The sequence below is a fragment of the Rattus norvegicus genome, chromosome 14 (genome assembly GCF_021556685.1).
Source record: "Rattus norvegicus strain SHRSP/BbbUtx chromosome 14, alternate assembly SHRSP_T2T, whole genome shotgun sequence".
In the NCBI taxonomy this organism is placed as follows: domain Eukaryota; kingdom Metazoa; phylum Chordata; class Mammalia; order Rodentia; family Muridae; genus Rattus; species Rattus norvegicus.
In genome coordinates, this window is record NC_141547.1 from 5,262,386 (window position 1) to 5,272,500 (window position 10,115).

General features: G+C 41.8%; 1 protein-coding gene across 2 annotated transcripts; it reads right to left on the reverse strand.

The window, feature by feature from the left end:
* Window positions 1-651: 651 nt before the first annotated feature.
* Window positions 652-6,689, reverse strand: Spp1 (secreted phosphoprotein 1). Of its 2 annotated transcripts, none has more exon segments than NM_012881.2 (7): window positions 652-1,537; window positions 2,221-2,499; window positions 3,208-3,249; window positions 3,757-3,837; window positions 4,913-4,951; window positions 5,044-5,111; window positions 6,598-6,689. In NM_012881.2, coding segments are annotated over 6 exon segments (954 nt in total). In that variant the 5' UTR covers window positions 5,098-5,111; window positions 6,598-6,689; the 3' UTR covers window positions 652-1,078.
* Between the last annotated feature and the right edge of the window lie 3,426 nt (window positions 6,690-10,115).

Sequence of the window (10,115 nt, forward strand, 5' to 3'; positions counted from 1 at the left end):
TAGTTACTGAATGTCATAATTAGGTGAGAACACTTCATAAGGGACCCTGGTGGTTCTGGCTGCCGTCTACTCCCAGGTTACCATCATTCCCCCTGATTATTAAAACCCTAAATGACTTTAGCTAATTGTTCATTACAATGGTTACATTATAGACATTACAAAACAATTGTGAGAAACCGATAAAGAATAATTAGCACTAATACAGCAGTCAATGCTAGCAGCAAACTACCGAACTGAGAATAGGACCCCCTTGCAGGGAATTAGAGGAAGGACTGAAAGAGTTGAAGGAGCTTGAAACCCCATAAAAACAACAATGCCAACCAACCAGAGCTTCCGGGGACTAAACCTACCGAAAGACTATACAGGGACTGACCCAGGGCTCCAACTGCATATGTAGCAGAGAATAACCTTGTTGGGGCACCAGTGGAAGGGGAGGCCCTTGGTCCTGCCAAGGCTGGACCCCCAGTGCAGGAGAATATGGGGACAGTAAGGGGGATGGATAGGGGGAATACTTGTATGGGGGAAGGGGAGGAGAGGGGATTGGGGCTTATGGACAGGAAACTGGGAAAGGAAATAACGTTTGAAATGTAAGTAAAGAAATATATCTAATAAAAAATTTCAAAAAACGAATAATTAGCACCACCAGACTCCTTACATTCAAGATACAAGATTTATTCACACCAACAAAAATAATCACAACAAAATATACACTAATTATAAAACCAAAAGATTATAGTGACACAGACTATTACAGTTTCTCTTTTAATTTTGCTGTTCCTGTAAGTTTGCCTGCCTCTACATACATTTTATTCATAAAAGAATAGCAATCATTAAAATGCAGTGGCCATTTGCATTTCTTGCACAGAAAGAACAGAAGCAAAATGCTGAAACTTCTAGGTTACAGTGGTGTCTGCATGAAACAACGAACTAAGCTCAGGGCCCAAAACACTATCTATTTCTTTCTCCACATACATGTATCCACTGAACTGAGAAACAAGCAGTTAGTATTCCTGCTTGTTGGAATTTACTTTTTGTTTTTATTTAAAGCAAAGTAAGGAACTGTGGTTTTGCCTCTTCTTTAATTGACCTCAGAAGATGAACTCTCTAATTCATGAGAAATGCGGAATTTCAGATACCTATCATCTTCCTTACTCTTAGGGTCTAGGACTAGCTTGTCCTCATGGCTGTGAAACTCGTGGCTCTGATGTTCCAGGCTGGCTTTGGAACTCGCCTGACTGTCGATAGCATCCGACCGCTCCGCACTATCGATTGCATCCGGCTTCTCGGCACTATCGATCGCATCCGACTGCTCAGTGCTCTCGTGGCTGGCCCTCTGCTTATACTCCTTGGACTGCTCCAGGCTGTGTGTTTCCACGCTTGGTTCATCCAGCTGACTTGACTCATGGCTGGTCTTCCCGTTGCTGTCCTGATCAGAGGGCACGCTCAGACGCTGGGCAACTGGGATGACCTTGAGAGCCTCATCGGACTCCTGGCTCTTCATGCGGGAGGTGAGGTCCTCATCTGTGGCATCGGGATACTGAATCAAGAACAAATTGAAGAATTATATACACAGCTGAGGATATGAGCATCATAATGCTTTGACTTCTAACTTTTAGGTCAAACTGTTCTAAATATTTTTTAGAATTTGATTGAAGAAAAAAATACATTAGGATGTACTTTGTGTTTCTCCAGTCAGCTTCATGTCAACAATTTCCAGTGTAATAGCGATATCATCACTGTGTGTGATAAAACCTGTAAGGTTCTATCTCTGACTCACAAGAAGAGACGTTGAAAGTTAAAGTTAAACTGAGTAGTAAATGCCAATGCTTTGTCTAAGCTGGACCTTTGACTAAGCTCATTGTGACAGTGACTTTACAATTCCTCTCACCCACTTAGCTTCCATCATATATGACGATTACGCAGATGACCGTTACATTTCACATATAATTGCTGTTTTCCAAAGTAGGCGTTTAACAACATGAACTGCTCTTCAACATTACTAAGACTTTGGATGTGCAAAGATGGAAAAATTAAAAAGACACTATGCATACTTTAAACAGGACCATTAAAGTAGAAGAAAGCTCTGTATTCAAAGACCATGCAGTAGATTTCAAATAAATGCACAGGGCTCGGTGAATGGTGAGTGGATTTGCAGACTCTGGTTTCCTAGAAGTGAGCTCAAGCCGTAGCCATTCCGAAACATGTCTGTTCACCACTTACCTGTTCATCAGAAACAGGGAAACTCCTGGACTTTGACCTCAGTCCGTAAGCCAAGCTATCACCTCGGCCGTCAGGGACATCGACTGTGGGGGCGATTGGAGTCAAAACGTCTGCTTGTGTGCTGGCAGTGAAGGACTCATCAGATTCATCGGAATGGTGAGATTCGTCAGATTCATCCGAGTTCACAGAATCCTCGCTCTCTGCATGGTCTCCGTCGTCATCGTCGTCGTCATCATCGTCCATGTGGTCATGGCTTTCATTGGAGTTGCTTGGAAGAGTCTAAATCACAAATCAAGTTGGCTCAATAAATTATATTAGCGCTCAGGTTCTATACTGTGCTAGCTTCGTTGAAATATTATAATTTAATTTCAAGGTCTTTGTGTTTACAATACATTTCACAGTTTTAAGTTAATGAAATGGGCCATTGTTTGCTTCTTAACACATGAACAAAATAACATTCTGAGGCACTTTTTTTGTCTTTTTAATAAAATATCATTTTCTTAGGTATCTTCAAGTCAAACATAAGTAAAACATTCATATTGATAACACATTTTTCCTTGTAAATTGTGCACATTAATTTACTTATCCAAATAATTGCTGGATCGAGTTTTTTTTTATCTGAAACATAATTCTCTAAGACATCAGATAATCTGTATCTTAATATAGGGATCAAAAGCTACCATTGCCTCCTTATTATAAAGGTTATTAAGAGATGGCTCTGTTATACAGGGGTAGACAAACTGTAGCCCAAATCCTTACAGTGAGCTGGGGGTTAAAGTCTACAAACTCGTAGTCACTTTCTGTAACACTAAACTTCTCTGAAGAACCTGTCTATTTTGGAGATGAACGAATACAGTGCCCTTCTAAGCAAGCTTCTGAATGGAGATTTGCTGGGATACTTGCTAACAAACTGACAATCTGAAGAAAATGATTCAGTGGCTTCCTCGGTGTTGCTAACAGCGTGTCTCAGTGAATGTGAGAACTTACTTCTTGCTTAAAGTCATCCGTTTCTTCAGAGGACACAGAATTCTGAAGAAGGAAGGTCACACATCAGCACACAACATGCATGCACAGTACACAACATACATGATCAGCTGCTTAATTCTAAAGTTACCCTTTTCAACCTAAAGCAGCTGTCATTTTTCAACCTGCCTGATAATACAATGGATACAAAGGCTACAAGGGATACAGTGTATCCACTGGTTGCCTAGACACTTACTTACCTCTAAAGCAAGAAGACCCACCACATAGCCTGTATGGCTTGATTAGCAGTTGTGCACCAGCCGTTTAGGGTTTTGTTGTTTTATCCTTTATTTTATTTTGTGTATATACGTGTTTTACTTGTGTGTAGCAGTGCACCATGTGCCTGCCCTGCCCCCAGGAGATCAGAAGACTACAACAGACCCCTAGAACTGGAGTTAAAGGAGGCTCTGAGCTCATATCTAGGTGCTGGAACTGAACCCGGGTCTTCTGCAAGAACAGCTGTGCCATCGATCCAGCCCAGTTGTTCAGTTTTGAGAAATTAAAAAGTGATACCTGTGGGGCTAGAAGATTCTGCTTCTGAGATGGGTCAGGCTTCAGCCAAGTGGCTACAGCATCTGAGTGTTTGCTGTAATGCTATTTTTTAAAAAAGTATGCATTTGTTATTATTAAAAAAAAAGAAATACAGGGCACTGTAAGTCATCATCTTAACATTAAACAAGTACTCGTCTTCAGGAGTATATTCTTAAGGACTTTTTCATATTTTCTTCTGCCTCTATGTCTCTGAGTTTCTTGAACACTGACTTTTGAACCCTTCAACTACACCCTAAATACCATTTGATGACCTATATACTGTTACGTCTTTTAAAAAATGCATCCCTGTATTTTAAAATATTTCTTTTGTTACATTTTTAAAGTAGCAGTTATGGTCTTTCTCCTGTATGGAAATGTTAATTCTCCCATTCTGCTATCGCAGTTCCACACCTGTGTTCTCAAGACTGTCAGAAAACAGGCAGCCTGCTCCCGGCCCCCATCCCATCTTACTCATCCTGCGCACAGTGCTTCCTTGACTGGACCTTTCTACACTGGCCTTTATTCTGTTCATCTGGAACTGAGCCCTGTGTGCCCTTTTGTCCAAACACAAGGTCTGTGTTTGAGCAGTGTCCTTTTACCTATATGGAGGTATGGGTCTGCTAATGCTTCTGGTCTAGTGTTGACACATGTAAGGGTACTACTGGTTTGATCTCATTCTCGTTCAGGAAAACGTCAGCGAACATGCACAATAGATTAAAACAGCATAAATGGACTTTCCTTTCACGATGGACTTGGTCGTGAATATCTTGGGTGGTATTGTAAATATCATAGTTGGAAGGTCAGCTCTGGCTGACATCTGAGTGACATTCTAAACTCAGCCTGCAGGAATTTCTGCTTCTAGGGAAACCTGCTGACTCAGGAAAGAAACTCAAGGTCCTGGGACTTGCTTTATATAAGAAGCAATAGTCTAGAACATGCTTTTATTATATTAACAGTCTATTATTGTTTATTAAAACCAACAGCCTGTTTGGTGCTGTCTCTGCCTGTAATACTAAGTACTTTGAACTACGAAGCCTGATTATATAGATGAATGGCAATGAATAAAATGCTATTCCTAGCAACCTTTGCAACTCGGGTGAACATTCTCCAGTTAAATGATCAACCCCGTGGTGCTTACCGCCTTCTCCTCCGAGCTGCCAAACTCAGCCACTTTCACCTTTAAGACAGAAAGGGGACAGGGTAATGCGTGTGAGTGAGTTGAAGTTCATTCACTGTCAAGAATTCTCTCTGAGACTCAGCTGTACTCACCGGGAGACAGGAGGCAAGGCCGAACAGGCAAAAGCAAACCACTGCCAGTCTCATGGTTGTAGTTGGTCCTGAAACATATTTTGTGAGGCACAGTTGATGTCTTGACAGGTTCAAACACACCCTTTGCACCACTGCATCGCCCCCAAACCACCAATAAGTTATGGAATCTTTCTTCAGAGAAAATTTCAGCATGGAGGGTTTTGAGCCAATATTTGTGTGTCCTTTCTTTCTCTCCACTTCTCATCCTTAGCAAGGGAGAGGGCAATTTCACAGCTCTATTTATCCGAACTTTACATCCGGAGACTCAGAGCTTATGCCCCCACTATCTGATGTCTCTAGCTCTCCACACCTAAGATCTGTTTCACAGGAATTTGGTAATTAAAACAACGACCTGCCATAAGAGTACTTTTTCCAAGGAAGAGAAATTAAAAAGAAAATAGAATGATAAAAAAATTGCTTTTTCCATTTCCCAATTTGCATTTCAAATGTGATTTTTAACCTAAGTTATTAAGAAAGTGATACAAAGACCAAAGAAACAAAGGTATCTTTGAAATTAAGTAAGATATTCTATTTAGAATAAAAAAAATCCACCGAGAGCAGAGGGTAGCTTTTCTGTGCATGATGAGAAGTCTCCATGTTATCACACAGGGACCTTAGTGGAAACTGTAAAAGCCAAGTGCAGAAGCAAGACATCGAGGAAGGCTCCTTTTTGAAGTGAGAGAGTATACTAAAACTAGCAGTATCTGGTCTATATCAACATAGAGGGTATTTCTTTATTCATCTCCACTGTCAGCCCGCACTTTAAAATGATGCAGACATTTGTTCCAAAGATACATAGAACTTTACAGTGTGTGTGTGTGTGTGTGTATGTGAGAGAGAGAGAGACAGAGAGAGATAGAGATAGAGAGAGACAGAGAGAGATAGAGAGAGACAGAGACACAGAGAGATAGAGAGAGACAGAGACACAGAGAGATAGAGAGAGACAGAGACAAACAGAGAAAGATAGAGACACAGAGAGATAGAGACAGAGACACAGAGAGAGAGACAGAGAGAGAGAGACAGAGACACACACAGAGAGAGATAGAGAGAGACAGAGACACACACACAGAGAGACAGAGAGACAGACACACACAGAGAGAGACAGAGACAGAGACAGAGAGTGACAGAGAGAGACAGAGAGGGAGGGAGAGAGGGAGAAGGGGAGAGAGAGATAGGGAGAGAGGGAGAAGGTGAGAGAGGGAGAGAGAGGGAGAGAGGAAGAAGGAAGAATGGGAGAGAGGGAGAGAGAGAGAGGAAGAATGGGGAGAGAGAGAGAGAGAGAGAGAGATATTAGTAGCTGTTTCCTCAGTCCTTTAGAGGACCAACTAGATTTATTCTTAATGTCTCCATCCAACTGACTTTGAAAACACCTGGAAGCCTCCAACGTACCTGACCAGCTTATTTAAAACGACCAGACCAGTGTGAGTCAAGTACTACTGTTAAAAGAACATTCTCTGAACTCACCCTCAGAATTCAGCCAGGAGAACTGTGGCCTCACGGCCGCTGCAGGCTTACCTTGGCTGGCTTCCTCGAGAATGCTTGCCGCAGGAGACTGCAAAGCCAAGGATGCTGAGGCTTAGCTCCTTCAGTCCTGCTGCTGGTGGCTCGGACCTCCCAGAATTTAAACGCTGTTCCAGACGGTCTCCACCAACCAGGAGGCGGAGTGATGTGTCATGAGGTTTTTGCCCCGGCCCTGCCCACCTGCTCCTACACTCCCTACTCTGGTTTTGCGGTTAAAAAAAAAAAAGGAAGAGAAGGAAACACACACAAAGCATTACTTATGAACAATGTCATTAACTACCCTTTTCGTTTATAGACTGCATTTAGAATCCTGGAAGAGCATCAGGGACCCATAAGGAAGGGAAGAGATTTTCTTTATTGTTACTGAATTAGTGGGAAAACATCAATAGAACTGAAAGGTATGGACTCTTGTCGTATCTAAGTTACAGATAAAGGCCACATGGATACACTATTTGATTCTCTCAGACTTGCTGAAGACTAGAAAGCTGCTGTCTCAGCACAATTTTCAGAACCTCTTTTTTTTTTTTTTTTTTTTTTTTTGCCTTTGTACTCAGTAGCTTAGGTTGTTTAGGGTATAGTGGCTCAGTTTTGTGCTTCAAAAGATCACCGTGAGTTTGAGGCTAGCCTGGGCTACTTACTGTGTTCCAGGACAGCATGGGCAACAGAGTGAGACCTTCTCACAAAAGAAACAAAACCCGGAGGAACTAAGCAAAACAAACTAACACCTCGGTTTTGACACTCGAACTATGCCGCTGTGTGCCATCTGCACAAAGCACACAGTGACCCTGAATTCCTCTCGTGCCTCCACTGACCTTTAGAGACACGAACCTCATTGCTCTGTTGGGGAGCTGGGGGTGATGGTTCTCGCACTACCTAAATTATAATGGGAACATAGAACAGAAGTGGTGGTTGCTTCCGAGAGAGCCGGCGGAAGCAAGCAGCTTGAGTGAGGCCGGAATGCCTGCTGGGCGGGGAAACTGCAGGAGTCAGACTGCCTTTCAGATTTCTGCAGTCAGTGCCCTGTGTGACCTTGCACAAGTCGCTTAGCCTATCTGCAGGACAATGAGATAGCGTTGGTACAGTGAACAGCACCTCACATGTTGCAATGCCCCCCTCCCCCACACGTTAAAGAACGTGTGTATTAACTGTTACTGAATGAAGTCTTCAGCAGGAGCAAGGAGCCGTGATTTGTAACGTCTTTGAATTGATCTTTAAGGTGTACATGTTAAAGGGTATTCTGAATATCTTTAAAGAAACAACTCATATTACCGAATTATCTTCTTTTGAGTTTTATTTCCTAGAATATATAAGGTTGGCTACTTAAGCAGGTTTTAGTATTTGTCTTAACAAAACGTTACTGAATAGTTCAGAGGTATTCAAATGGGATAAAATTATACGTGAAGCAAACTGCTTTAAATATTTAGTATTGCCCTGCAATTACTTCCTTTCTTCCATTACCTGAAATGGAGAACACAGGACTTATTACCTTACATCCCCAGTGTGAGAGGCACGCAGTAATTGAGATTAGAATTAAGTCAAACCTTTGTTGTACTAGCCATCCATTGCCACTTACAAAATCCTGTTTTAAATATAAATATAGATTAAATAATCTTCTTCAGGGTTAGGCTGAATAGTGCAAAGCTGTTTGGAGCATTCGGGTTATCTCTTGGTGAATGCATTCTAAGTAAATTGGTGCTATTACTCTGAAGGTCATTGGTACACACTTTATTAAGACAACACCTGTGACTATCGAATATAAATCACACAGCTTATAAAGTTGCAAAAACAGGCTTCTTATTTCTTTTTTTAATAAAAAAAAAAAGTCTTTCTGCCCTTTAAGCACGACACCCACATGAGTTTGTTTTCAGTGCTGTGCAGGGAAATTCCACAAATCCTAAAGTAACAAACTGTCCACAGGGTTCACTGCAGTTTACCCTGAGCCCACAGGAATGACTCAACACGAATTATGGAGGTATAGGAATAGATGTTGCTGGAGCTGCGCCACCTCGGAGCTGAACCATATGACCCTTCCAGGACTCTTTGTAACCCCTGAGTGCCACACGGTGGCAGCATTTCTAGAAAGGGTGACAGGCAGCCGTCAAAGGCTTCAAAGACTTTCTGGATAGAGGCAGACTGTATACACCCCATTTCCCAGAATGCTGAGTAAGGAAGTATTTCTCAGCAATGACCCAGTTGGCAGCCAGGGCCAGGGACCCTGAGAACCAAAGCACCCCTGTCCTGCTCTGTTGATGCCTTCAGCGATCCCAGGTCGACAGGACTGACTGCTTCCTACACTCACACCGGCTTTCAGTGTCTGCAACCTTGAGGTTGAGACGCTATGTGCTGGGCGCAGTTCTGCAAAGCAGAGAAGGACAAAATGCCCTCTGGCTTGAGAAGGCACACGCTGTGCTTTGACTTTCTGAATTCAACTATGCCGCTGACATTTTTCCTGAGTGGGATTTTCCAGATGTTTAGAATTCACACATTAAATGATTTAAAGGCAGCGCTGTTGGCTCTTTTATTCCCAAGCCTCAGGCTCGGCTAACAGTTGGTAGATAGGAGCAAGGGTCTAAAATGCCCAGATTCTTTGTAAATCTTGTCAGTGGGAATCAAGACATTTAATTCCAAAGTGTGATTCGTGATCTTAAAGTGTAAATCCCATAAGAAGTTAGATAGAAACACAAAGAACACCGTTAATCTCTTGCTTACATAAACATTCCCACATCACTGTAAGAGTTAAGTGTGTAATGCCACTTAAGTTGATGGGAAATTTTGTTTAATTGATATTCCCCTTATCTGGAAGCTTCTAATTAGATTCTATATAGTACAGCTTTCTCAGCTACATATATTCCTTTTGTCCCCAAGTAAAGGTTAGATGTCTTGGAATTGTCTCGACAGCATAACTAATATGTCAGAAGTTTAGTCTATGGAAAGGAGGCAGTATTCATCAAAGGGTGAGATTTTTAGATTCTGACATGGAAATAGTATCTTTTACAAACACTATTAAGAAATAATAGAAACTGTTTTCTCTCATTGTTTAATGCCACAAACAACAAAACCCACCTCTGAAAGGTGGTCTTACAGAAGGTGGTCTTATAGAAGGTGGTTTTATGGAAGGTGGTCTTACAGAAGGTGGTCTTACGGAAGGTGGCCTTACAGAAGGTGGTCTTACAAAAGGTGGCCTTACAGAAGGTGGCCTTACAGAAGGTGGCCTTACAGAAGGTGGTCTTATAGAAGGTGGTCTTATAGAAGGTGGTCTTATGGAAGGTGGTCTTACAGAAGGTGGTCTTACAGAAGGTGGTTTTACGGAAGGTGGTCTTATAGAAAGTGGTCTTACGGAAGGTGGTCTTACATGGGTAATCATTAGTTTTGAACTAAAACAAACGAAAAAATTTTTTTACCTTAAAACCCAAGAAATGTTACAGAGTGTCAAAAAAAAAAAAACCTTACTGAATTGTTGTCATTAATTTACATGTCTTAGAGCACAGAAAGGTTTCACTGTGAGTGTTCAC

Bases quoted from the DNA above. Each gene is read 5' to 3' on its own strand.
- Spp1 (XM_087582357.1), bottom strand. From the start codon at position 5,097: ATGAGACTGGCAGTGGTTTGCTTTTGCCTGTTCGGCCTTGCCTCCTGT. The intron at 3,838-4,912 runs GTAAGCACCACG...TTTAAAAAATAG, and splicing joins GCAGCTCGGAGGAGAAGGCG to CATTACAGCAAACACTCAGA. The intron at 3,250-3,756 runs GTATCACTTTTT...TTCCTTCTTCAG, and splicing joins AGAATCTTCTAGCCCCACAG to AATTCTGTGTCCTCTGAAGA.